This window comes from Dromiciops gliroides, chromosome 2, assembly GCF_019393635.1.
Source record: "Dromiciops gliroides isolate mDroGli1 chromosome 2, mDroGli1.pri, whole genome shotgun sequence".
Taxonomy (NCBI): Eukaryota; Metazoa; Chordata; class Mammalia; order Microbiotheria; family Microbiotheriidae; genus Dromiciops; species Dromiciops gliroides.
This window is the reverse complement of record NC_057862.1, coordinates 354,872,667-354,900,506: the sequence shown is the minus strand read 5'-3', so window position 1 is coordinate 354,900,506 and position 27,840 is coordinate 354,872,667. Positions and strand designations below refer to the sequence as shown.

Below are 27,840 nucleotides of genomic sequence, written 5' to 3'. Positions count from 1 at the left end.
CCCATTCTGCTTCCCTGCTCTGGGGATTATTTGGGGTGTCAGCGGTCCCCTTTCTGCTCTGGACCCCCAGGTTTGAGAAGATGGTTGGGGGTCTGTACCTGGGAGAACTTGTACGCTTGGTGATGATACATTTGGCTGGCCAGAGAGCCCTCTTTGGTGGTGTCACCTCCCCTGCTCTGCTAACCCGTGGGTCTGTGCACATAGAACATGTGATGGAAATAGAGGAGTGAGTAGGGGGAACGTTGGAGTCCTTGATTTGTGAAGGAGAAAGATTTGGATCAATTAGCCTGGGGTGGGAGGCCTATTGGGAATCCCTGGCCTGGAGGGAATGTGTATGTCATTGGGAGGGGGAAGGGTCCATGGGGCATCCCTTATATGTGCTACTGGCATGGCCCCTCAGCACACCCTAGCTGCAGACCCCTGCACATTCAGACCTGGATGCCCCCAGTCACAGCTCAGTCCCCTTCCTTCCTTAGCCCCTCCCATGGCAGAGTTAGGGCCCAAGCGGTGCTGCAGCGGCTGGGCCTGAACCCCAGCACCCAGGATTGTGAGCTGGTACAACAGATATGTGCAGCTGTGTCTGCCCGAGCTGCCCACCTCTGTGCTGCTGCCCTCGCTGCCATCCTTGCCCGAGTGAAGAGCAACCGGGAGAGAGTCCAGCCGGGCACAGCTGTGGCTACAGGGGGTCATGTTTATGAGCAGCATCCCAGGTACGGGAACTGGGGGGTGAGGAATGGGGGAGGCACGAATCCTAGAATCACACACCCTAGAGTTGGGAGTGCCCTTAGTGGAGATCCATTCCACCCTTTCATTTTACAGAGGAGAAATCTGAGACCTAAAGAGGGCAAGGGATTTGTTCAAGGTCATGTAGCTGATAAGCAGGGCCAGGAGTTGAACTCAGGTCTGCTACCTCTCTTCCTCAGTTTCCCCACCCCTGAAGTCTTGACTGAAGCTTTGCTTTGGTGGGTAAGGAAGAGGAGGATTGCTTCAGGACCCCTCACCCTAGTGGCACGTAGGGTGTGTAGTTTTAACTCTGAAGCAAGGATAGGGGTAGCTAGGTGGCACCTGAATTCAAACCCAGCCTCATATACTTCTTAGCTGTGTGACCCTGGGTAAGTCACTTAACTGTGTTTGCCTCAGTTTCCTCATCTGTAAAATGAGATGGTAAAGGAAATGGCAAATCTCTCTGGTATCTTTGCCCCAAAAACCCCAAATGGGGTCACAAGAGTTGGATGCTACTGAAAAATGACTCAGTGACAAGCAATGAGAGTAGAGGTTGTTATATGGTAGAGGAGACTCTGTTCCCAAACCCTCCATCTCCTACCATGATCCCTTTCCCCACTGCTTCCTACCCAGGCCAGCTCAGCCTTTCCACGGTCCCAACTAAACAGAGAAGGAATCAATTAACAATCGTTTATTAGGCACCGACTGTGTGTCGGGTGATGTGCCAGGCTCTGGGGATACCAAAAAAACAAACCAGTGCATGCTCTTCAGGAGCTTATATTTGATCAGAGGAAACCACATGTATACATATAATCAAATACAACAACTTTACAAAGTCACTGCACAGTAACTTGGGAGGGGGCAGGGGCAGGTTCAGGGGATGGCAGTTGAGCTGAGCTTGGAAAGGAGCTAGGGATTCTGGGAGGTTTAGGTGAGGACGGGGTTCACTGCAGCAAGGTGGAAAGAGGCAGAGACAGGAGAGAGCATGTCCTGTAGCAGCAGCGGCTAATGGGCCAGTTTGGCTGGGATGAAGAGTGCCTGGAGGGTAGTAATGCATAATAAGCCTGGAAAAGCAGGCCAGAGCCAAATTGTGCTGGGCTTTGAATGACAGAGGGGGCTGTCTTTTATTCTAGAGGCAGCTGGAAAACACTGGAGGTGTGAGTGTGAGTGTGTGTGTGTGTGTGGGGGGACAGGATTGTAGCCAGGCCTGTCCTTTACGAGGATCACTTGGGAAGCTGGGTGGTTTGGAGAAGGAAGAGATTGGAGGCAGAGAGACCCGTTAGGAGGCCATTGTCTGGAAGTGATAAGGGTCTGAATTAGTGACGGGGCTGGGTGAATGGAGAGCAGGGGCAAAGGTGACCCTTGTTGTGGAAATAGGATTAACAGCCACTGACTGGATCTTGCAGTGGGGAAGAGGGAAGAGTGGAGGATGACTCTGCTTGAGAACTTGGGACACTAGAACAATGATGGAAATAAAGCCGGTAGGAAGAGGTACAGGTTTAAGGGAAAGTAATGGGTTCTCTTTTTGCTATATTAAGTTGGGTGTTTCTCCTGGGACTCCCTGACAGGTGATGGTCTCAAGATGAACGGGACATCTATTCTTGTATACAGCCAGTGTGGGAATTTGTTTGCTTGATGTGTGTATGTATGTATATATCACATACATACATAGTGAAGCAAACAAATTCCTACATATATATATATATATATATATATATATATATGTGTGTGTGTGTGTGTGTGTGTGTGTGTGTGTGTATGTGTATGTATGTGGATATATATATATATACACACACAAATCTCCATATACATATATATGTATATACGTAACAAGGGTTTTGTTGTTGGTGTTGGTGTTGGTGTCGTTTCTCCTAGGGAAGAGGGGGGATGGAAGAAAATAAAATGGTTGTTAATTGAAAAAATGTTTTAGAAGGAGATTCCCTGTGAAAAAGGCCAGTAGGTAGTTGGTGACACTGGACCAACTCAGGAGACTACAGGGATGGATGTGTACATCTGGGACTCATTGGCATAGAGACGATCATTAAACCCATGGCAGCTGATGAAGTCAGCAAGGGAAAAGTAAAGAAGGCAGAGCCTTGTGGGGATATTCACCGTTGGGGGGCCTGACATGGATAATGCCATCAAAGGAAAACTGAGACGGATCAGGCACAGAGGTGGGAGGAGAAGCAGAGAGAAGTGTCACAAAGTGTCACAGCAGAGAGAGTATCCAGGAGGGGATGCCGGTCAGCAGTGCCCAATGACTAGAAAGGTCAAGAAGCTTAAGGAACAAGGAGGGACCTTGGGGGTGGGGTGGGGAGAGGGAAGTAGGAAGGAAGGATTTATCTACTAAGTACATCCTGTGTTAAGTGCTCTACAAATATGACCTCATTTAATACTCACAGTAACCCTAGGAGGTGGGTCCTAGTGTTATCCCCATCTGGTAGAAAGAACTGAGGCAGACAGAGATTAAGTGATTTATCTAGGGTCAAATAGCAGATAATTATCTGAGGTCAAATTTGAACCTCGGTCTTCCTGACTGCACCCCAGCACTCAGTCCATTGCACCTAAATATAGAAAGCAGGGTCATACTGGGCTGAGGGCACAGCAAATTTTGGGCACAACTGAGGCCCAGTTTTCTCCTCAGCTTTCCTATGGGCTGAGGAAAGGGCACCCCACCCCAAGAGACTACCTGATAGTTGACACGACACTGAATATAAAGACAGGGGACCTGGGTTCAAAGATAGGCAGTGGATAGAGCACTGAGACTAGTCAGGTAGACCTGGGTTCAAATTCAGCCTCAGATACTAGCTGTGTGAGCCTGGACAAGACACTTGACCTCTACCTCAGTTTTCTTATCTGTAAAATAGGAATAATAATAGCACTTGCCTCTGAGGGTATGAGGATTAAATGAGATAAAATGTGTTAAAAGTGCTCAGCATGGTGCCTGGTACATAGGCACTATATGATGCATTTTTCCCTTTCCTTCCCTACTGCTTCCTGTGTTTCCTTGGACAAGTCACTTAACTTGTCGGGTCCTGGTTTCCTTAGCTTTAAAATGGGCAGTTTGGATCTGCAAGGTCTCTAGGCTCCCTTTCATCTCTAGCTCCAGTGAGGAAGAAGTTCTAGGAGGTGTAGGGAGAGGCAATGCCAAGCTGAGAACTTCCTCCTCTCCCCTGCCAGGTTCAGCAGCATCCTGCAGCAGACAGTGAGGCTCCTGGCTCCAGATTCTGACATCACCTTTGTCCCCTCAGAAGATGGTGGGGGCCGGGGGGTGGCTGTGGTGACAGCTGTGGCCTCTCGCCTGGCATTACATCGACAGCAGCTGGAGGAGACCCTGGCACCCTTCCGACTCAACAGTGAGCAGCTAAAGGCTGTGCAGGCCCAAATGCGGGAGGCCATGGTACGGGGGCTCCGGGGGGAGCAGTCCTCCCTGCCTATGCTGCCCACCTATGTCTGTGCAACACCTGATGGCACTGGTGAGTGCACTTGATGGCAATGGGGAGACACAGGGCATAGGGGCTCAGAAAGGAGCAGTGGGGATTTCATGTCTGATCCCTCCTGCTGAGGCCCCTGAAATCCCATGGGGATGACAGGAGATTCTGATGTGGTTTTTTTTGGGGGGAGCATCTAGACTTCTGGTTGGGGGTCCAGAGTTTCTTTTAGACTCCATTGCCTGTGGCCTAAAGTTCCCCTCCCTGGGAACAGAGGACAGGCTCATGAGGATGTGGCTTCATTTGCTTTGCAGAAAGGGGAGACTTCCTGGCTCTGGACCTTGGGGGCACTAACTTCCGGGTGCTCTGGGTGAAAGTGGGCAGTAGGAGCGAGGGAGGTGTCAAGATCACCAACCAGGTCTTCTCCATTCCTGAGAGTGTGACCCAGGGGACTGGACAGCAGGTACCAGCCCCAGCCCCTAGCTGTCACCTTTACTGGTGGTTTAGGGCATTCCTTTCCTCAGGATGGAGGCTGGGGCTGCAGGGGTGGAGTGGGGGGAGAAAAGGCAGGGCTGGGAGGGGGAGAAAAAACCTCTGTGGCCCAGTCCTCTGAACCTTGCCTTCTACTCTTACCCTTGAAGCTCTTTGACCACATCGTAGCCTGCATAGTGGACTTCCAGAAGAGGCATGGTCTGAGTGGGCAGACTCTGCCCTTGGGTTTCACCTTCTCCTTCCCCTGCAGACAGCTTGGCCTGGATCAGGTGAAGGGACTTGGGAATGTGGAGGGAGGTGATTAGGGGGAGACAAAAACGGCAGGAACAGGAGCAAGGACAGACTGGGAAAGGGCAAGGTGAGTAGGACTGCATGGGGAGGGATTATGGGGCGGAGAAGATTAGGCTTCTGGGATTGTTTTGTAACACCGGGAAGCTGGGGTTATGGGCTGCCTTCTTACTACTTTGTCACTAATTGAATCATTTAAGCTTAGCTTCTCTAAATAGTCTCTTGGATTGTTATACTACCTATGTGACTTTTTTGTAAAATAATGAGATTGGACTTAATGGTCTCTGAGCTTCCTTCTAGTTATAAATCCTGTGAACTCACAGATTTTTCCTCCCCTCTTTCCCATTTCTCCCAAAAGCTTTTGAGGGGCAGGTTGGTGGTGCAGGGGATTCAGGAGGACCTGAGTTCAAATCTGGCCTCAGACACTTGACACTTACTAGTTGTGTGACCCTGGGCAAAGTCACTTAACCCTCACTGCCCTGCAAAAAACCAAAACCAACAACAAAAAAAACCCCACAAAAAAACCCCCAACCCAAAACAGGGCAGCTAGGTGGCTCAGTGGATAGAGCAACGGCCCTGGATTCAGGAGAACCTGGGTTCAAATCTGGCCTCAGACCCGTGACACTTTATAGCTGTGTGACCATGGACAAGTCACTTAACCCCAATTGCCTCACCAAAAAGGAAAAAAAAAGGAAAAAAAGAAATAGTGAAAGAAGCTTTTGAACTCTTTTGGGGGAAAATGCCTGCTAATAGGTGTTTACCTCACTTTGTTTTTAATTCACTCATTCTGGACCATATCATCTGGGCTTGGCTTCTAAAAGGGTCAAGTTGTTATCTTTTCTCAATATTTTGAAACCTTTCAGCTAATGAAATTTTGGGGGTTGGCCCTTAACTATATTGTGAAATAGGAGAAGGATATAAATGTAGTTTGGAGGAGAGAGGAGGTTTTAGAGGTGCTGACACTGACCTTTCTTGGACAGGCATGGAGGGTCTTGGGATTGTAGAAAGAAGTAGTCTTTGCTATATCTGTGGTCCATTCTGAGTCCTGCCCCACCCCGTCATATATATATATATATATATATATATATATATATATATATATATATATATATATATATATATATATATATATATATATATATGTGCACTGACTTGCAGGGTGTCCTCTTGAACTGGACCAAGGGCTTTAAGGCATCGGACTGTGAGGGCCAGGACGTTGTGTCCTTGCTTCGAGCTGCTATCAGACGCAGACAGGTAGGGCCTCTTTGGAACAGGGGGACTTGAGTAGGGGACCCAGGAGTCTTCATCTGGGAAAGATATGTTGGGGACTCTCATTTGGGGGATACAAGGGGACATTTCTTCTGGTTGGTTAGAGAACCTTTTCTGGGGAGTGATTCAGAGCTTCACATGAGATTGTTGAAGGGGTGGGTTTGGGGAGGAAATATAATCTACCATCCTGGGAGCCCTTAAGTCTCCTTAGCCAGGATACAGATTTCACTGAAGGCAAAGACATTGCTCCCTGCTTCTAGGGAGGGTCCTCTTTGCCAGAGGCTGTAGGCCCAGGAATGGTTGCCATGATGACTGTTGCCTGGCAACTGGTGGCCTTTTGTGCACAGGGAGTGGAGTTGAATGTGGTGGCCATTGTCAATGACACAGTGGGAACCATGATGTCCTGTGGGTATGAGGACCCCCAATGTGAGGTCGGTCTCATTGTAGGTAAGTGCAGCAGAGCCTCTGTGGTAAGCATCCTTTCCTTACCGCCACTGATATGTCCCTGATGTGCAGCCCACACTGGTCCTCAAGACTGGAAGACCACTTGTCAGTTATTCAGTCTGCAAGTCCTCTCTGAACCCCTTCTGGGTACCCCTCTAAGGAGTGTCAAACACTGTTCCTGCCCTCAGGGAAGCTCATGCTTGCTGGGGTGGGGAAAGGGAGACAAGATTCATACTTGTAAAAATGGCGGAAGAGCTGGCTGGGAAACGACTATCATGGTCCTGGCAATGAAAGTTCAGAGAAGAGAGGGATCTGTGTGGGTCAGACTGGTCAAGGAAGGCTTCATGGAGGAGGGCTCTTGTTGGATAAATCATAAAATCTTAGAGTGTGAGCATTGCAAGTGGGCCTAGGAGTTACCGAGTTCAGTCTCTCCTCCAGTGCAGAAATCTCTTGCATAGTGTGTGTGTGTGTGTGTGTGTGAGAGAGACAGAGACAGAGACAGAGACAGAGGGAGAGAGAGACAGAGACAGACAGAGAGACAGAGACAGAGACAGAGACAGAGAGAAAGGGAGGGAGGGAGGGAGAAAGACAGAGAGATTGATTCAGGCCCTGCTCAAGCACTTCTGGTGATAGAAAACTCACTCCTCCTTGGAGCAGCTGTTCCATTTTGGACAGTTCTCATGGATATAAAGTCCTTCATTATGTTGAGCTGGGTGAAGTCACATTTGCTTTGGTTGTCTCTGCTTGTGCCCCTTCCTCCTGGTTCTACCCGCTGTGGCCACACAGAAGCAGCTCACTCCAGCTTTCCCATGACAACCCTCGGGCTATGTGGGCCTAAATCTTCCCCTTGCTGGGCTGACCAGCACTGAACCTTCAACCACTTCTCCTGGGGCATGGTTCCTTCTTGCTCCCCACCCTTCCATCCTATGTATGCTTTAGCTTGTCAATCTCCCAAAATGTGATGTCCAGCATCAAATAAGACACTCCATCTCTCAGCTCTGGGCATTTTCTCTAGCTTTCCTCCGTGCCTGTAACACACTCCTTCCTCCTCTTCACTTATGGCTTCCTTCAAGTTCCAGCTAAAATCCTCCCTTGGACAAGGAAACCTTTCCCAATCCCTCTTTTTTTTTTTTTGCGGGGCAATGGGGGTTAAGTGACTTGCCCAGGGTCACACAGCTAGTAAGTGTCAAGTGTCTGAGGCCGGATTTGAACTCAGGTACTCCTGAATCCAGGGCCGGTGCTCTATCCACTGCGCCACCTAGCCGCCCCCTCCCAATCCCTCTTAATTCCAGTGCTGGCCGTTAATTATTTCCCATTTGTTCGGCATGTAGCTTGTTTGTACAAATTTGCTTGCTTTTTGTCTCCCCCATTAGATAGTAAGATCCTTGAGGGCAGGGACTGCCTTTTGTCCTTTGCCTCGTGTGTCACTAGCAGTTGGCCCAGCATACGGCAGGTGCTAGTGCTCAGCACTCCCTCCAGGTAGGGCAGAGGACAACATAACGGATACTTCTCTTTTTACCCATCAGGTCTTTCTTTCTTTCTTTTTTTTTTGGTGAGGCAATTGGGGTTAAGTGACTTGTCCAGGGTCACACAGCTAGTAAGTGTTAAGTGTCTGAGGCCGGACTTGAACTCAGGCCCTCCTGAATCCAGGGCCGGTGCTCTATCCACTGTGCCACCTAGCTGCCCCCCAGATCTTTCTTAATATATCCTGAAGTCAGCTGAGCTTCCCCCCCCCCCCCTTTCCATGTCTCACAGCTGATTCATCTTGCATTTGTAGTCCACTAAAACCCCGGGGTCTTTTTTCACACAAACTTTTATCAAGCTACATCCTATACTTTTTTTTTGGTGAGGCAATTGGGGTTAAGTGACTTGCCCAGGGTCACACAGCTAGTAAGTGTTAAGTGTCTGAGGCTGGATTTGAACTCAGGTCCTCCTGACTCCAGGGCCAGTGCTCTATACAGTGCGCCACCTAGCTGCCCCACATCCTATATTTTTGCAGTAGATTGTTTTTAACTTCAATGCAGGCCTTTACACGGTCCCTTATTAAATGTTATTTTTATTAGATTTGGTCCATCATTCTAGTTTAAGATGAAAAAAAATACTGATTCTGTCATTAAACATGGCGGCTATTCCTTCCATCTGCAATCTTCATAAACATGCTATCTTTACCTTCATCCAAGTGTTTTAATAAGATAGAAATGGTGATGAAGACAAGGCTAAGAACAGAGATCCCCATGGCACCCACACAAGAGACTTGCCCCATCAGAGGCTGACACCAATTTCCTCATTAACTCTTGGGTCCAGTTGTTCGGTCATCTCTGGCACCACCTAATCGTCCTATCATTTAGGGCTCTCTCTCTTTCTCTCTCTCTCTCTCTCTCTCTCTCTCTCTCTCTCTCTCTCTCTCTCTCTCTCTCTCTCTCTCTCCTCCTTCTCCTCCTCCTCCTCAGAGATGACTTGCCAGGCCCTCTCAGATACCTAGCTGAATTACAGACTCACCAGATTTGAGGAGACGTTCTCCTGATCGCTCAAAGTCTAGTAACTGTTCAAAAAAGGGAAACGAATTGAATCAGGCATTAATTGTTTTCAATGAGCCCAACCTGGCCCCTGGCGATGGCTGTTTGCCATTTCTGAGCGCTGACCCTTTATCCACTGACTGAATAATCTATTCTAGAATTCTGACAGGGGCTGACTTTCAAGGTCAATGGCCTGTAGTCTCTAGAACCCATCTTTTTGAGGGAAAAAAAGGTACATTATTTATCCATTTTCAGTCCAGTTTTTTCATTATTCCTGAAAGATAACTGACAACTGTTCAGCAATTACATTTTCAAGCTCTTTCAGGACTCTGGGGTGTCATTCATTGTCAATCCAGGAGACAAACCCATTTAGAGTAACTGGGTGTTCCCTTACGTTTATTTTACCTCTTAAGCATATTTGTTCTATATTTCTCAGTCTGAAGGTCATTCTTCTTGACAGACAAAACAGATACCAAATGGTAGTTAATTAGTTTTACTTTCTGGCTGTTATCTGTTATCACCTGCCCATCCACTGGCCCCCATCCTGGCCCTGTTCTTCTCGCCCCCAGCCTAGCTTTTTAAATCACCTTTGTTATCACCACCTTTCATCGCAGGCCTCAGCTTGCTCTAGTCCAGGACACGGCTTTCCGTGGACCCCTCTGGCAGTCTGGTGAAGCTTATGTATTTTTTCTCACAATGATGTTTTTAAATAATTGAAGGGAACTCTAAATTTCAGCTCGAGGTCCCCATTCAAAGACACAGACCTCCTGAAATCTATCTACCTGCCCCCCCCCTTCCCTGGCCTGGTTCATGATCCTGAGGTTAAGAATCCCTTTTGTAGTCTTTAGCCTTTCTGACTGTTTCTACAAGTCCTTGCTGCACTTCTGTATTTGTCCTCAGTTATATGCCCTTGCTTCCTCTTTTTTTCCCTTTAATATATTTGAGCTCATAAGATAGCTTCCCCATGTAGCCATAAAGAAGCCTCCAAAGCCTTTTTAGAAGCTTCCTTCTTTCTTTTCTCTTTGGGATAATAGAAAGTTGCGCTGTCAGAATTTCATCCTTGAACCTCCCATTCCTCTTCAACTAGCTTCCTTTTAGGATCTAAGTCCAAGGAGTCATGTTTTTCCTTTTTTCTGAACTCTTTTAAAATTCATTCCCCTAAAGTCTAAATAATAGGTTTAGAGCTAGAAAATATCTTGGAAATCACCTATACCAGAGGTGATGTCTTTTTTTTGAGGCAACTGGGGTTAAGTAACTTGCCCAGGGTTGCACAGCTAGTAAATGTCTGAGGCTGAATTTGAACTCTGGTCTTCCTGACTCCAGGGCCAGTGTTCTATCCACTTGCCCACCTAGCTGACCCATAGAGGTGGTGTCAAGCATGCATTGCAGGGAGCACCACTCCCCAGTGAGGCCCAAACCAGATGAAAATGCAATTGGGAAATATTTAATAAAATAAATAAAAATACAATAGAATGCAGACAATGTTAATATGTGGTTTTCTAAGTCATTATGTGGCCCACAGAGTTCCTTATATACAGTTTAGTGGCCCCCTTTTTTATTTGAGCTTGACACCACTGATCTAGTCCAACCCTCTCATTTTGCAGAAGAAGAAACTGAGTCCCATCAAGGACTTTGCCCAAAGTCACATAGCACACCAATAGCAGAGCAAGGAGTGAAGCGGACCTAGAGTTTAGAAGATATAGGTTCAAATCTCATCCCTGAGACTTATTAGCTGTGTGATCCTGTATGCCATTTAATAGATCTGATGTCCTATTGATTGCCTTGCATTAATATGTCAAATTAGCTTTACTGTCAGCAAACTACCACTCAGGTCTGAGGGCTAAATCTTACCGTCACCTGTTTTCACCAGGCCCAAGCCTAAGCTGGCAGGTTGGACTTGGCCCATGGGTGTGGTTTGCTAGAATCTGTTCTATGCATAAGCATATAGATGTCTTGCAGCCATAAATATTTTCCCTCACCCTTTGCCAAGGTATTTCATCTGTCTTGAATAGTTTTGCCAGAGTCATTCTTTTTTTTTTTTTTTTTTAGTGAGGCAATTGGGGTTAAGTGACTTGCCCAGGGTCACACAGCTAGTAAGTGTTAAGTGTCTGAGGCCGGATTTGAACTCAGGTACTCCTGATTCCAGGGCCGGTGCTCTATCCACTGCGCCACCTAGCTGCCCCTTGAATAGTTTTAATAAAGGTAGACTGAGGTACAGACTCTGAGCAAGGTCAGTTTATTAACAGTGCCATGTATAATTGGCAACGCAGGCAGATGGGCAACCTCAGGAAAGCCAACAACCCCGCAGAGAAGGAAGAGACACTCTTTACTAACACACAATGAATAAGGGGTCGAATGGGTCTTGGTAGGCATGGAGGAAAGGTCATTGGCTTGGGGTAGGAATGCTACCATTGGCTATACTGAGAAAGGTGGACTGGCATTTGGGTGAGGCTAATCATGCCACCCTCTAACAATTAAGGAATATTAATTATTTTATAGGACCCATTTGTGTCTGGTAGTCTTTGCTAGGGCATCAGAACTAACAGACTTGCTGTCTCCTTGGAATAGATAAAAAACTTCCTTAGCTACAGAAAGAGAGGAAAGGACAGATGACGTATCTTTTGGGATGGCAATTTTATAGGGCTAAATAAACATATCCATGAAGTTTCCTAGGGGAGACCAGCATGAGAGATAACAACCTTTCTTTTAAACTAACTTTAAGGTAGCTCAGAGAGAGAGCTGGATTCCTGAGCTCAGATCAAGGATATAGCAATGTGGCTTGCGCAGTCATACAAAATGGGGCATAATACAGAACAGGATCAATTACAGAGTAGTAGAATCAATTATCAAGTGAGATAGAATCAATTTAACTTTTGCACATCTAGGGAATTATTTGATGCCTCCTCCACTGTTGTGCATCTTCCTGAGTCATCCCTGATGTCCTTCAGTGTCCAACTCAATAGGGTAGGTGGTATGGTGGGTAGAATATTGGACTTAAAGTCAGGAAGACCTGAGTTCAAATCCTGCCTTAGACAGTTATTAGCTATTTCGTCTGGGCAAGTCATTTAGCTGCTGTCTGCCTCAGTTTCTTCATCTGTAAAATGGGGATAATAATAGTACCTCCTTCCCAGGATCATTATGAGGAAGTATGGAAGTAGTAGTAGTTGGAAGGAAGTGTAGTGTAGGGCAGGACTGACTTGTGGAGGGCCTTGAATGCCAGGCTAATGGGTTTGGATTTGATCATGTTGGAGTTTGGTGGCCATTGGAGGTTTCTGAGGAAGGGAGATGTTGGTTTGACATGGTCACACCTGTACATTAGGTCACACTTGTATATTAGGAAGATGATTTGGTCAATTTATGTAGGAGGAATTGGAGAGAGGCAGTATTTTAGACTGGTTCAGATGAGGACAGATGAGGACCTGAATTAAGCTGGGGCTATGAGGGTGTGGCAGAAGGAACAAATCAGGTAGACATTAAAAAAGGATGAGTCGGGGGCAGCTAGATGGCGCAGTGGTTAAAGCACCGGCCCTGGATTCAGGAGTACTTGAGTTCAAATCTGGCCTCAGACACTTGACACTAGCTGTGTGACCCTGGGCAAGTTGCCTGCAAAAACAAAACAAAACAAAACAAAAAAACCAAAAAGGATGAGTCTTCTAGTTCCTTGACCTTGAAGTTGTTTTCCTCCTCTTTCAATCTTAGCTCCCTCTCTTCTTCTATGTAGATCCCAGCCTCTAGAGCCAAACCAGAATCTCTTTGTTGTTCTCTGAGCATACTCTCTGGTCTCCCATTTCCATGCAATGAATTGGAAAAGCATTTAAGCCCTTATTACACATAAAGCACCACGTGACTCTGGGAGCACAAAACAGAAAAGTGAGATGATCCTTGCTTTCAGAGACCTTACATTATAATTAGGGAAGATAACACACATCAGAGAATTCGGCAGCAGACTTAGATGGAAAGCATTAGCTCTTCTTGGGGTCCAGCACTGGGGCAGATGGTAAGGCCTAGGAGTCTCCTATCTTACTGGGAGGAGTGTTATCAGAGCAGGGTTGATGAGTCAGCTCAAACTAGCTCGTGGAAACTGTTAAATTTTCAGTGTGAACAGTTTATATCTTGGAAATTGGTAAATGCCACAAATCAGGACTTTGTTTTGTTATTTGTCTAGACTTAAGAAACTAATGGAGAAAATGTGAATAATGTGGGTTAAATTTTAAACTGTGTCTGGTATCCCTCCCATTTCCCATCCATCTGCCCAGCTGGTTGTTAAACATTTACCAGCATACTCCTGTTTGTGAGTGACCACGTTTGCCCTTCAGTCAGTGGCTTGGTCTCACAACCATTGGGCAAGGGAGATCTTGGTGGGAGTGAGTGAAGGAAGGGATTCCTGCCTGTTTTGGTTGGCTCCATCCCTTAGTACCTTAGTTGGTAGGACTTCCATGTCTTTGATAGGCTGTTTTAATTTTTTCTTTCTTTTCAAAAATAGTATTTTTTTCCAATTACATGTAAAGATATTTTTCAACATTAATTTTTATAATTCTGAATAATTCTGAATTCCAAATTTTCTCCATCCCTTCCCTCCCCTCAACCCTTTCCAAGAGAGCAATCTGATATAGCTTATACATGTATAATCATGTTAAACATATTTCCACAATAGTCAAGTTGTGAAAGAAAAAAGAGAACAAAAGGGAAAAACTACCAAAAACCCCAAACAAAAAAAAGTGAACATAGTATGCTTCAATCTGTATTCAGACTCCATAGTTCTTTCTTTAGATATAGAGAGCATTTTCTATCATGAGTCCTTTGGAATTGTCTTGGATCATTGTATTGCTGAGAAGAGCTAAATCTTCCTGGGACTTTTCCTTTTGGGATCTCTTTCAGGGGGTGATCGGTGGATTTTACCTTTACAGCACAATAATATTCCATTACATTCATATACCACAACTTGTTCAGCCATTCCCCAATTGATGGGCATTCCCTCAATTTCCAATTCCTTGACATCACAAAGAGAGCAGCTATAAATATTTTTGTACATGCTTTTTTATGTACATGTTTCTTTTCCCTTTTTTATGAGCTCTTTGGGAAAAAGACCTAATAGTGGTATTGCTGGGTCAAAGGGTATGCACAGCTTTACAGCCCTTTGGGCATAGTTCCAAATTGCTCTCTAGAATGGTTGGATGGGTTCACAACTCCACCAACAATGCATTAGTGTCCCAGTTTTCCCACATCTTCTCCAACATTTATCATTTTCCTTTTCTGTCATATTAGCCAATCTGACAGGTATGAGGTGGTACATCAAAGTTATTTTAATTTGCCTTTCTGTAACCAATAGTGATTTAGAACATTTTTTTTATATGACTATAGATAGCTTTGATTTCTTTGTCTGAAAACTGCCTGTTCTGATATGCTGTTTTCTTTACCCGAATAACCCTGATCCTTCCATAGAATCACAAAATTATTGAATCTCCGAATTGAAAGGGACCTCCAAGTCTATCTAGTATGGTAACCTACATGTGTACCAGATTTTCTTTCTGCCATCCTGCCTTTCCTTAAAGACTTTTAAGTGACTACCTTCCAGGCAGTTCATTTACAATTATGAGCAGCTCTGATTACTGGGAAATTTCCCTTATATCTAGCCTCAGAAGCCCTCTCTGCAGCTTCTAAACCTTGTTCCTAGTTTGGTTTCTGAGGTCAAGCAGAGAAAGTCTGATCTCTCTTTCACATTGACAGTGCCTTAAATTCTGGAAGACAGACATGATGTCCCCCTAAGACTTCTCTTTTCCACTAAACATCCAAAATGACTCAAAATGATCCAGAAGGATGATCTCATGACACTTTACCATCCTGGCTGTCATCCTCTGGATATTTACCAGCTTGTCAATTTTCTTCCTAAAATGTGGTACTATGCTATATGTGGTCTAACCAAAGTGGAGTAACTGAAAATGACCTGAGGTTTTAATGGCTTATAAACTCAATAAAAGTCAACATGGCAGCCAAGAAAGCTAATACAGTCATGCCAGCTAGTTGGCACAGTGGATAGAGTGCTGGACCTGGAGTCAGACATGAGTTCCAATCCAGCCTCAGACATTTACTAGCGGTGGGATACTGGGCAAATCACTTAACTGCCATCTGCCTCAGTTTCCTCAACTGTAAAGTGGGGATAATAATTGCATCTACTTCCTAGAATTGCTGTGAGGATAAAATATTCAATACTCAAATGGATCTATAATAGTCATCAGTTTGGAAGTTCCTTCCAAAGATGCAGATTGAAATCCATCCATGCCTACGTATCCTATGTGACTCTTGTCTATGAACTTTTGTAAGTTCCTCATATGGGGGCCACTTTACATGTTGGAATTGTCCTTAATTTCTTTACTTAAATTTTTTTTATCCTAAATTTGACAGACTTCCAAACCTCACAGATGACAATCATTTCCATATACAAATCAGAACACAAAAAGAGGATTGTGGGGCAGCTAGGTGGTGCAGTGGATAGAGCACCGGCCCTGGATTCAGGAGGACCTGAGTTCAAATCCGACCTCAGGCACTTAACACTTAGTAGCTGTGTGACCCTGAGCAAGTCACTTAACCCCAATCGCCTCACCAAAAAAAAAAAAAAAAAAGATTGTACAGCTGCTTGCCTTTTCTCCCTTCCTCCCCTTCCTCCTCCTCCTTTTTCTTCTTCAATTCTGGCCTCAAGATCAGGAATTTTGTTTGTTTATTTTTTACTTGAGATTATTCCTTTTCTGGTATCATCCTCTCTTTTAACACTGCTACCAATCTCCACCTGTTTCCCAGTTAAATTTGATGGATTTCTATTTTTGTGTGCATAGGTGTATGTTCCAACCCTCCTTTGTTTATAATGAGAATGAGGTTCATCTGATGCCCACTCCCTCCAATCTCTTCCTCTATGTTTATATGCTCTTCTTATATACCATAATTGTGAGAACCAGTAAGTTCCACTTTCTTATTCTTCCTTCCTACATTAGTGTGTTCTTCCTTTAACCTTTCCTTTTCTTTCTCCTCTTCAAACCCTCAAAAAAGACCCAATACACCTCCAGGATTTTTGTTTTTCTTTTCTTTTCTTTTTTTAAACTCCATTACTACCTTTTAAAGACATTAAGTTTCTGAAGGGACCTTTGTTTTTCCTCCCCTTACTAAGATGTTAGCCTTTCATCATCATCTTATAGCACTTTCAGATTGCTCAAAGAAATTTACCTTTCTAGATTTCTCTTAAGTCTTGTGTTTGTATTTCAAAATTCCTAATCACCTTTGGTCCTTTCATCAGGAATACTTGAAGGTTCTCTAGGTCTATCCCTATCACTACCCCCCCTCCCCATTCCCTCAGATTAAACTCAACATTGTAGGATAAGGTATTCTTGGTTGTAAGCCTATATCTTTTGCCTTTTGGAATATTGTATCTTTTTTATCATAAAAGTATTTTATTATTTTCCAATTACATGTAAAGATAGTTTTCAACATCTGTCTTCATAAGATTTTTAGTTCCAAATCTTTCTCCCTCCCTCCCTTCCCTCCCCAAGACAGAAAGCAATATGATATAAGTTATATATGTATAATCAGATTAAACATATCTCTGCATTAGTCATGCTGTGAAAGAAGAATCAGAACACAAGGGAAAAACCTCAAAAAAGAAAAAAACAGTCAAAAAGTAGAAACAGTATGGTTCAATTTGCATCTAGATTCCACAGTTCTTTTTTTCTGGATTTGGAGAGCATTTTCCATCATGAGTTCTTTGGAATTATCTTGGACTACTGTATTGTATTGCTGAGAAGAGTTAAGTCTTTCACAGTTGATCATCACACAATGTTGTTGATAACTGTATACAATGTTCTCCTGGTTCTGCTCATCTCACTCAGCATCAGTTCATGTAAGTCCTTCCAGGTTTCTCTGAAATCTTGCCTGTTCATCATTTCTTACAGCGCAATAGTATTCCATTACATTCATATACCACAACTTGTTCAGCCATTCCCCAATTGATGGGCATTCCCTCAATTTCCAATTCTTTGTCACCACAAAGAAAGTGGAGTATTGTATCTTAAGGTCTCCTCTTGCTTATAAATAGAAGTTGCTATGGTGATCTTTACTGTGGTCCTTGGTATTTGAACTCTTTATTTCTGGATGATTATAATAATTTTTCTTTGATGTGGAAGCTTTGGGTTTGGGCTATGATATTTCTGGAACTTTTATATTTAGGGTGTCTTTCGGGAGGTGATTGGCAGATTTTAGATTCTTTCTATTTTCACTTTGCCCTTAGGATTTAATAGATCTGGGTAGTTTTCATTTATGATTTCTTAAAATATAGTATACAGGCTTTTCAAAATCATGGTTTTCAGGGAATATGTTTTCACCCCTGATGATTTTTAAATCATTTCTACTTGACTTGTTTTCCAGATCAGTTGTTTTTTTTATCACAGATAACTAACATTTTCTTCTATTTTTTCAATCTTTTTATTTTGTTCCATTTCTTGCTGTTTTATAGAGTCACTGATTTCTGTTTGAAATATTATAATTTTCAGGGATTCCATTACTCGGTAAAAGGTTTTCATTTTCTGTTCTAAGGTATTTATTCTCCTCCCAATTTTTTCCACCAGAACTTTTATTTTATTTTTTTATCTCTTGCTTTATTTCTTCTAGATTCATGTAATTCTTGGGGAATGTTTTTCCCCCCTTTTGAGTCTTTGCTTGCAGTTTTTATGTGATTCCTCTCTCCTTCTAGATTGGATTTTTGGGTATCTCTGCATCTATTATAATTCTTCATAGAGGTCTGTACCTTTATGTGTTTACTCATATCTCCAGCCTTAGTTCCTGAATTTGGACCTTGTGCCAGGATCAGTCTCTGCCTTCTGTGGCACTTTGAGGTAGGGTGGTTAGCCTTCTTGCTCTTTACTTGGATTTCTTCACTGACTTCTACCTCCCAAGGTTAGACCCTCCTGGATCTTTGAGATTCAGAGTGCTGGATCTTAAGGTCCTCTGGCCCCTTAGGTCACAATGCTGGGGACCTTGGAGCCTCTGGATTTTGGAAGTCCTGTTGTGAGCACTGATATGCCCAGGATACTGGATAATGCTCCCAATAACTTCCAAGCTCTCCACCGTGGGTTTCCATCCATTCTGGGGCTTTTCCCAGGGAGCCTTTGTTTCTGCTGCCTTGCAGGCTTCAGGGGTCTCGGATTATACTGGGTGGCTGGCTTGTTTGCCTAAGCAGAGGGTGCTTTCATGGCAAACACCCATTCCTGTTTCCCTGTGGACTCTGGTTGACTTTTTGTGCAGTTCAGGGATGGAAGAAATTACTTACTGTAGTTTCTCATTGGATTTCTTGATCATTATTCAGTCTGATGTGACTTTTAGGTTTTGCTAGAGTAGGTGCAGAGCAGCTGGGCTATCTCTGCTCAGGAAGCAGAGATAGCCTCCCCTTCCTTTCCTTGATTTCTCCTGATATCATGAGGATAGCTTAGTAGAGGACTCTGGTTGTCCACTTCTGTTATCCCATCACATCCATATGCCATAGTTTTTTCAGCCAGTTCCCAAATAATGAGCGTGCACTTTGTTTTCAGTTCTTTTAACCACAAAGAGGGCTGCTATGAGTATTTTGGTCTATTAGACCTTTGTTTCTGTCTTTTCGAACAGAAAACTTCTCAGTTTTCCTGGGGTAGATTTCTCTTCTAGGATTTTAGGTCATGGGATGCTACCAATTCTTTTTCTAGAACCCTTTAAATCTGCTTTCCCCAAGTCTAGAGTGCATGCTGGACTGTGCCCCGTCTTCCTCTCCTCTAACATGAATTCTGCAATGGGTCACTTTGCCCCAAGAGTCCTACCATTTTTACTTCAGTAACCAGTTCTTCCTTGTTGATCATCAGGTCCAGAGGAGCAGTTCTTTTTATCACTTCCTCCTCCTTTGGAAGGATGGGATTATCATTAGGACAAGTCAAAAAAATCTATTAGCTGCACAGCATTGGTGGGGGGTGGGGAAAGAGAGAGGAAGGGGAGGAAGGAGGGAGAAAGAGACAGAGAGAGATTGAGAGAGAGAGAGAGAGAGAGATTGAGAGAGAGAGAGAGAGAGAGAGAGAGAGAGAGAGAGAGGAAGACAGAGAGGTTGAGAGAGAGGGAGACAGATTGAGAGAGGGGAATACTGAGAGAGAGATTGAGAGAGGCGGGGGTGGGGGGGAGACAGAGAGACAGAGATAGAGATAAAGACAAAGAAAAAGAAATAGAGACAGAGAAAAGAGATCCAAAATACGTCTGTATCCTGTGTCTGACGTTTACTACCTGTGTAACTACTGGCACATCATCTCACCTCCCTTGCCTTACTTTCTTGTTACAGATTTAGGGGACTGGATTAGATGGTGTTTGAGCCCCTGTCCAGTTCTAGCCTCCTGTTCAGCAGATCTGCAGTATAATCCCTGACCCTATGGCTTCTGTTTCTTGTTCTTTTTCTTCTCTTCCTTTATCCTTACTCGAATGCTTTCACCCCTGTGTCCCTCTCATCATGTTCTGAGTTTCTCACAGAGCATCATCTTAATATAAAATGCTTCTGTCCTTCCTTTAGCTGTTCTGTTCATTTTGTTCCTAATAAAGTATATCCTTCCAGACCCGTGTTCTATGTGGATCTCACTCTGCTTCAAGTCTCAGTGACACCTATGAGATAAAAATGCTTTGGGGTGTTGGGATCTCTAATTTTTCTTGCATTGTTACCTGCGCTTTGCCTTTTTTTTTTACCTTTCTAGAAGACAGCAAGATGGTGCAGTGGATAGAGCACTGGGCCTGGTGCCAGGAAGATTTTTCAACTTCAGCCTCAGACACTAGCTGTATGACCCTGGGCAAGACACTGTCTGCCTCAGTTTCCTCAACTGCAAAATCGGGATAATATTAGCACTTGCCTTCCAGGGTTGTTGCAAGCACCAAAATGAGATAATGAGCTTAGCATAGGGCTTACTGGCACATACCAGGCACATCATATGTGTGTGTGTATATATATATATATATATATATATATATATATTTAAAATTTATTCATTTATTTATTTAGCTATTATTTATTTGATTTTTTTTTTTGGTGAGGCATTTGGGGTTAAGTGACTTGCCCAGGGTCACACAGCTAATAAGTGTCATGTCTGAGGCCGGGTTTGAACTCAGGTCCTCCTGAATCTAGGGTCGGTGGTTCATTTACTGCGCCACCTAGCTTCCCCCAGGCACTTCATATTTAATAAATTCTTCTTCCCTCCCTCTTTTCCTCTTTCTTGTCCTCTCTTCCTTCCTTTCTACATATAGGTATAGACGTGGATTTTATTTCTGGCCCCTTTTATGAATTTCTCTGCTGTGTCTGCTGTTTTTCTTCTTCCTTCACTGGCACTTCTCTACAGTATCTAGCCTGACAGACATATGTAGCCACTTTCTCCCCCTCTTTCCTCCCTTTTCAGTTTAAAGCTCTTTTAATTAAATTTGAAAGACTTTACAAATACATGTTTTTGCCAGCCTTTATTAACTGTACTGCATCCCTAGCCAAGAGCCCATCATTCCGGTATTTTAAGCTGTTGTTAAGAAACCCAAATTCTGTTCTTCAACGCTGACTAAAGTATTAGCAACCACTTTTCACCCCGCTTTCCCTCACTGCTTACTGGACAATCTATCTCCTAATGACATCTGTAGATGCATGTCATCATTCCTCGAAGTGCAAGTCGCTGCTTCCCTCTGCAAGGCTCAAGCTTCTGACTAGATGGGAAGGAGCTTGGATGATTATTTCCCTCTAAGTGTTCAGTGCTCTTTTTTCCTTTCCCTTGTGTGTCATGTTTTTCTATCTCCATCCTTCCCCTGCTCCCTAACCTCCTGACCCAGGTCAAGGTCAAGATTAACCCCTGACTTTCGATCCTCCTCCTTTGTTTTGTTTTTTGTCTTGAGCCCTTCTTTTGCCTTTTCTTTTTCGGAACATTTCTCCCAGAAACCCTGGAGAGTGGAGAGAAATTCTTGGGGGCCCTCTATCTTTTCTTACCTGAGGGAGACCAGCCTGCCCTTTGTACCAGCTATGACTCGGCTTGGCAGAAAAGCAAATGTTATGTATTCTGTGTAGGTCAATGTGATATTCTCTGTGCTCTCTATACTAGCTGGAAGTGAGATCCTTAGTCCTTGGGCTTTACTGGTACCTTTCTGAGTCAACTCCTGTTTTTCACTTATGGGAATCTTCCCCATCTTTTAAGGTCCCATTGGAGAGCCATATCTTATACTAGACGTCCTGTAGACATATCAAACAACACATCCCAAACTCGACTCATTATCTCACACCCCCCCACCCCCGCCACCCCCTTTGCAACTTATTTTGGTCTTGGGCATCACTTCCCAGTCCTTGTGGCTCAAAACCTAGGACTCATCATCAATTCCTTGCTCTCTCTCACTGTAACCCCCTCCCCACCCCCCCACCCAATATCCAACCTGTTGCCAAGGCCTGTCAATGTCACCTTTGTAGTAGCTGTCAAACAGGACTCTTTTGCTGACACTGCCCCACTCTGGAGCAGGCCCTCATCACCTCCCACTTGGACTATTGCAATAGCCTGCTGGGGCCTCCCTGCCTCTAGTCTCTCCCGATTCCAGTCCACCCTGCCTCAGATTCCAAAGTGATCTTCCTAAGATGCAAGCCTGACTACGTTCCCTCCCAGCCTGCTCAGCACCCGCAGGAGCTTCTTGTTACCACCAGGATCAAACGTAAAATCCTCTATTTTGCTTTTAAAACCCTTCACAACCTGGCCCCCTCCTATCTTTCCAGCCTTTGCTCCCCTCCCCATACTCTATGGTCCTGTGACACTGGTCTCCTGGCTATTCCCATGCTTAGACTGCTGTCCCTCTTCATCTCTGCCTCTTGGTTTCCCTCAAGACTCAGCTCACATCTTCCCTTCTGCAGGAGGTCTTTCCTGGTCCCCCTCCCCTTTTCCTCTGAGATTCTCTCTGATTTATCCTCTATATATCTTATATGTACATAGTACTTTGCATATTGCCTTCTTCACTAAAATGTGAGCTCCTAGGAAGACAAGGACTGTTTTCTTTGTATCCCCAGTACTTTTTTTGGGGGGGGCAGGGCAATGAGGTCTAAGTGACTTGCCCAGGGTCACACAGCTAGTGTCAAGTGTCTGAGGCCGGATTTGAACTCAGGTCCTCGTGAATCCAGGGCTGGTGCTTTATCCACTGCCACCTAGCTGCCCCTCCCCAGTACTTTCAATAGACATTTATTCAATCCCTACTACGAGCCAGGCACTGTGCTAAGTGCTGTGAATACAAAGAAAAGCTAAAGACCATTGCTGCCTCTGAGCTCAAAATCTAACGGGAGATACAACAGGGAAACAGCTATAAGCAAACAAACTATGGATAGGATCCATCAGAAATAATCAACAGAACAAGGATTGGGGGAGGCTTCCTGGAGAAGGTGGGATTTTAGCTGGGATGGGGCCTCTCCCATGAAATCTTCCATGCTCAGCTTTGCATTTCCATAGCTTAGCAGTGTCCCTTCCTCAGGCCCTCTGTGTCATCATCATGTGTTCATGTCTTATCCCCATTTTTTCACTCTAAACCATGACCTTCCTAAGGGTAGGGACTGTCGGTTAAGCAGCACTTACTGTTTCCTAAGTTGCAGGCACTGTGCTAAGCCCTGGGGATACAAATTAAGGCCAAAACCAGAACCTGTCCTCAAGGGTTTACATTCTAAAGGAGATAACATGCAGATCACTTGGTGTGGAGAAGATACATAGGGACCTGATGAGGTTAACTTGAGTGGGAAAGATATGAACAGCTGAAAGATGGGAAAAGCTCTTCTGAGTTTGGTTTTGATGGAAGCCAGGGAACTTAAGAGACAGTGATTTTGTGTGTGTGTATGTGTGCACATGCCTGCATGTGTGTGAGGCAGTGGGGTGTGTGTATGCATGTGTGTGCGTATGCGTGTGCATGTCCAGATATGGAGACAGAGGATGCAAAGGTGTAGACAAGGAAGGATTGTTGTGGTGAAGCACTTGCAAACAGGCCACTTTAGGGGGGTTACTGAATGCCTGGAGAAGGAGGTCTAAGGCTAGAAAGGCAGGAGGGGTCCAGGTTGTGAAAAGCTTTAAGTGCCAAACAGAGTTTACTATTTGATCCTGGAGGGAGGTGAGAGGGAGCCCCTGGGAGCTCACTACGGGGTGAGGGGGTGATGTGGTCAGATCCCTGCTTTAGAAGGATCCTGTTGGCAGCTGGGTTGAAGCTGGATTGGAGTGGGGAGAGACCTTTGAGATCATCCAGTGCAACCCTCTTATTTTACAGGTGAGGAAGCTAAGCCACCTGTAAAGGTCATACTAGAAGGGCCCATACATAGCTAGTAAATTGCAGAGTCTGGATTCAAACCTAAGACCTCTGACTCCAGATGTTGTGCTCTCTGAATTTCATGTGATGCCCTCAGAGCCTGGCCCGGGGCCTTGTGCACGGTAGTGATCCAGAAATGGTTTTTTAAGTGAATTTTTAAAACGGACAAAACAATTGGTGACTGCTTTCCAGCTTGGGAAAAGGAGACAGGGGGGTCTAGAGGGATGAGGATCTTGGCTGTGGATGTATGGTGGCCCACCCCCACCTCTCCTAGGGACTGGGACCAATGCTTGTTACATGGAGGAGCTGTGCAATGTGTCTGCTGTACCTGGGGACAGAGGCCGCATGTGCATCAACATGGAGTGGGGTGCCTTTGGGGATGAAGGCTTGCTCAAAGAACTCTGCACACCCTTTGACATCAGTGTGGACAAATCCTCCATCAACCCCTGCAAGCAGAGGTGCAGGGCCCAGGGAGGTGGGGAGGTGCCAGGAGGCCACGCTTGGGGGAGGCCGGGAGGCCGGGTTGGGGGTTGATGAGGAAAGGGGAGGGCCAAGGCTTTGTGGCTAACCTCTCTTTACTGACCCTCCAATTCCATGCCATCGTGGGCCAGGTTTGAAAAGTTGATAAGCGGCATGTATCTGGGGGAGATTGTCCGCCAGATCCTCTTGCACCTGACCCGCCTTGGGGTCCTGTTCCGTGGCCAGGTGTTCCAGTGTCTTCAGACTAAGGATATTTTCAAGACCAAGTTCCTGTCTGAGATCGAAAGGTATCTGAACTGCCTCCTCCGAGCCCCGTACTTCTGGGGGGCACACTGATGGCTCTGCAGATGATGTCTTTTCCCTGGGGTGGTCTGGGGGCGCTGGGGGAGGGAGGGAGGACATCCTGCTGAAACAAGGATCTTTCTCCTAGCAATGACCTAGAGAGGCGGCAGGTCCGGGCTATCCTAGAAGAGCTGGGCCTTCCAGTGAGCTACGATGATGCCCTGATGGTCCGGGAAGTGTGCCAGGCAGTGTCCCAGCGGGCAGCTAAGCTCTGTGGGGCGGGAGTGGCCGCCGTGGTGGAGAAGATCAGAGAGAACCGTGGACTGGAGGAGCTGAGTGTGGCCGTGGGTGTGGACGGCACCCTCTACAAGCTACACCCCCAGTAAGTGAAGGTCCAAGGGAAGGGGGAGAAGGGGGGAGATGCCTGGCCTCTACTCAAGACCACCTTCCCACCCCTTATCCCCCCAGCTTCTCAGATCAGGTGAAAGACACGGTGCGACACCTGGCCCCACGATGCTCCGTCAGATTCCTGCAGTCAGAGGATGGGTCCGGTAAAGGTGCTGCCCTGGTCACCGCAGTCGCCTGCCGTCTGGCCGAATCCCCTCAGGCTTGACAGAGCTGCCCTCTGAGGCTGTGTGGGGTGGGACTGGGGCCAAAACCTTCTACTCGGGCCCCAGTACTCCTGCTCTCCCTCTGTCCCAAGGGCCACCCGCGGGTGGCCTATGATGGATGGAGCTCACGGCAGCTTCCTTGTTGCTCCCCATCCTTCCCCACAGTCCCTGGGCCATGCCTGCTGGCCTCCTGCGCCCATAGAAGAGAGACCATTTAGCAATATATATATCATTTATTTACATTATTCACGTCCGCTAAAATCCCTACGTGCCCGGCCGGGCAAGGCTGTATGTACATAAGGCCAAGTGTAAGTACTTGAATGCACTTTGAATACAGAATTAGAAAAAGAAACGGTCTTTACACAACACGCCCTGTGTGTGGGACCCGGGGACAGGGGAGGGCTGGGCCTGCCCCGGCTCCAGGGACCAGGGACGGACACACTACAGCACAGACACTCGCCAATGTACAACGCACGACTCCCTTTGCATATACACCCGCCCCGCAGGGCCTGAGGAGGGGGATGGAGGGAAGGGGCCTAAAGCAGCCCTTAGCCAAGCTGGACCTGGCCCTCCCTGGAGCTCAGGGGGGGGACAGGAGGGAGGGATCAGCTAGGGAGGGTGGGGAGGGGAGGAGAGGAGCAAGTCTGTGTCCCTGTGGGGATGGGAGTAGCAGCACAGCTGCCTGTGTGTGAGAGGCACGTGTGTGGCACGTGTGTGACATGTGACACATGTATGTGAGACATGGGTGAGGTACATGTATACTGTGAGTGGGGTGAGTACGTGAGACGTGTGTCTATAATGTGTGACACGTGGGGGGAGTGATGAACGTGTGGGAGAGCACAGACATAAGTCAGCCATTAGCCGCCGTGCGTGGCTCAGTGCCCTGAGCTTCCACAACACCGGCCGGGGCCCCCTCTCCCTGGTCGGGGGAAGAGGGCCCCCCTCAGATCTGCTCTCCCACCCCCACAGGCACAGAAATGTTTGCATAAGGCCCAGCTCTGGGTGGGCGAGGTGACCCCATTCCCTGACCCCCGTGTTTGTGTCCATGTGTATGTGTAACCCCAAGGGAGGGGTGGAGGGAGAGGTAGCATGACACACACACACGCAGACACACGTGCCATCTGCCTCCGGACCTGCCGAGATCCCTCTCCTGGCCCTGTGGGCAAGATCTCTTCCCTCCCTTCCTTCCTGCTGGACGCAGCCCCCCAGCTCCGGGCAATGCTGTGTCAGACAAGTCCCCATCCCCAACACGCCCAAGGCCCAACCCGGGGCAGCAGGATGCCAGGGGAAGGAGCCCTTGGACAAGGGCTGGGGGGAGTGAACTTGGCCCAGGCATGGCTGTGAGAAGGGGCTCCCTGGGCACAAAGCAAGAAAGGAGAGACACCAGAGGTGGGCATCTTTCCAGGGGTGCTGCCCCCGGGCCCCACCTTGCCTCTGGCCTATGCCCAAGTCGTATCCACTGATGCTGGTGCACGTGCAGGGAGCCAGTCCTGGCCTCGGGCTCAGCACTCAGCCTCAGACACCATGAAGAGGGCAGTGTCCTGTTTGCCCAAGTCGGCCACAGCGGCGGCCAGCTGGCTGAGGTTGCCGTGGGGGAAGTGCCGGGCCTCCCACAGGTTGAGGATCATGGCGGTGGGGCTGGCCTTGGAGGCGAAGAAGCCGAGGTGGCTGCAGAGGGAGGAGGGGGTCACCCATCAGTAGGTCCTGTCCTCCCCAGGCTTAGGTCAGGAGAGGCCCAGCCCCATTCTGCAGGGCAGGGGGTCCTGCCCCATTGAATCCCCATGATCTGCCATCTCCCAGCTCCCCAGAGAAGGGAAGCCCTTTACCGCCTAAAGGGGGGGGGGAAGAAATGGGAAAGGGACCCAGGCAGATCTTATGGACCCCGGTCTAAGAAGGTACATAACGCTGTCCACTCACACTCCCGGCTCCTGGACCGCCCAGCTCCGCCTACCTGTCCAGGTGCAGCTTCTGGGCCAGAGTCCGCCAGTCAGCTCCCCGGCCGCAGGGCGGGTCGAGGCTGCTGATGATCTTCTGACGGATGAGGAAGGGTATCTTAAAGGCACTGGGGCCCACCAGGGCTGGGACCCCCCCTTCATTGTCTGGAGCCAACAGCTCAGCAAACCTTGTGTCCTGTGACAGGGAGGGAGCCAGTTAGCTGCAGGGCCTGGCACATGTGCCACACCAGACATTCACCAGCTAGATGAGGGACCATCTGACAGCCTGAGAGGCTGTAGGAGCTCAGAGGCGGCAGAGGTCACTGTGGGAAAGGGTGGTCAAAGCGGGCTTCCTGGAGGGAGGAGCCATCCGGGTGGGCCTTAGAGGATTATCCTGGACCCCTGACAAATGAGAGGGCTGGACCAGGAGGGTGTCCCTCCAGCGCTCAGCCTGGTACTAGGTAAGGGGGAGGGAGAGGTGGGGGGTTGACAATGAGTGGTCCTCGCCCGCCTTCCTGCTCCCACCTTGTTGATGTTGAAGTTGACATTGAAGCTCTGCCCGTCTCCCTCCACTTGCCAGACCCAGATCTTACAGGCCAGGTCGGTGGTGCTGGGGCTGAAGCGCTCCAGGGCAAAGGTGCAGTGAAGGAACTGCTGGGCACCGCCGTTCCAGATGTGGTAGAACGGGATCTCCTGGGGGGAGGGAGGGGTGAGAGAGCGGTCAGGACTGGGGAGACGCCGGGCTGGAGGACAGAAGGGACTCTCACTGGGCCAGGATGAGGCCTTCATCCACACTCAAGGGGTGGCAAGTCTGGAGCTGGTGCTTTTCAGAGGGATCTCTCAGCCTGGACAGGGCACAGGGCCTGAGGGCCCATCTCTGGACACTTTAAAGTCGACAAAGTGCTTTTCTAACAACCCTGTGAGGTGGGTAGTGAACGTACCAACGTCCTTTATTTCACAGAGGAGGAAAATGCAGAAATAGAGGGGCAAGATCACTCCAGCTTTGAATTTGGAAGTTGAGTTGGTGGTTTTGGTTTTTACA

General features: G+C 46.9%; 2 protein-coding genes across 3 annotated transcripts in view; one reads left to right on the top strand and one right to left on the bottom strand.

Annotated features, from left to right (window-relative positions):
- HK3 (hexokinase 3) overlaps positions 1–25,046 on the top strand; it is a 48,840-nt gene extending 23,794 nt beyond the window's left edge. The window contains exons 9-19 of the mRNA XM_043981648.1: positions 71–226; positions 477–710; positions 3,904–4,199; positions 4,469–4,617; positions 4,796–4,915; positions 6,093–6,188; positions 6,551–6,650; positions 23,766–23,949; positions 24,103–24,258; positions 24,402–24,635; positions 24,722–25,046. Of these exons, the coding sequence (XP_043837583.1) occupies positions 71–226; positions 477–710; positions 3,904–4,199; positions 4,469–4,617; positions 4,796–4,915; positions 6,093–6,188; positions 6,551–6,650; positions 23,766–23,949; positions 24,103–24,258; positions 24,402–24,635; positions 24,722–24,866 (1,870 nt within the window). The 3' untranslated portion in view covers positions 24,867–25,046. The remainder of the gene's footprint in view (positions 1–70; positions 227–476; positions 711–3,903; positions 4,200–4,468; positions 4,618–4,795; positions 4,916–6,092; positions 6,189–6,550; positions 6,651–23,765; positions 23,950–24,102; positions 24,259–24,401; positions 24,636–24,721) is intronic.
- A 69-nt stretch (positions 25,047–25,115) lies between these two features.
- UNC5A (unc-5 netrin receptor A) overlaps positions 25,116–27,840 on the bottom strand; it is a 104,671-nt gene continuing 101,946 nt past the window's right edge. Inside the window, exons 14-16 of one of the 2 annotated variants that reach the window (XM_043981646.1) lie at positions 27,324–27,491; positions 26,816–26,994; positions 25,116–26,532 (exon numbers count right to left, since the gene is read on the bottom strand). In XM_043981646.1, the coding sequence (XP_043837581.1) occupies positions 26,367–26,532; positions 26,816–26,994; positions 27,324–27,491 (513 nt within the window). In that variant the 3' untranslated portion in view covers positions 25,116–26,366. The remainder of the gene's footprint in view (positions 26,533–26,815; positions 26,995–27,323; positions 27,492–27,840) is intronic. The other variant, XM_043981647.1, reaches the window with a different exon arrangement.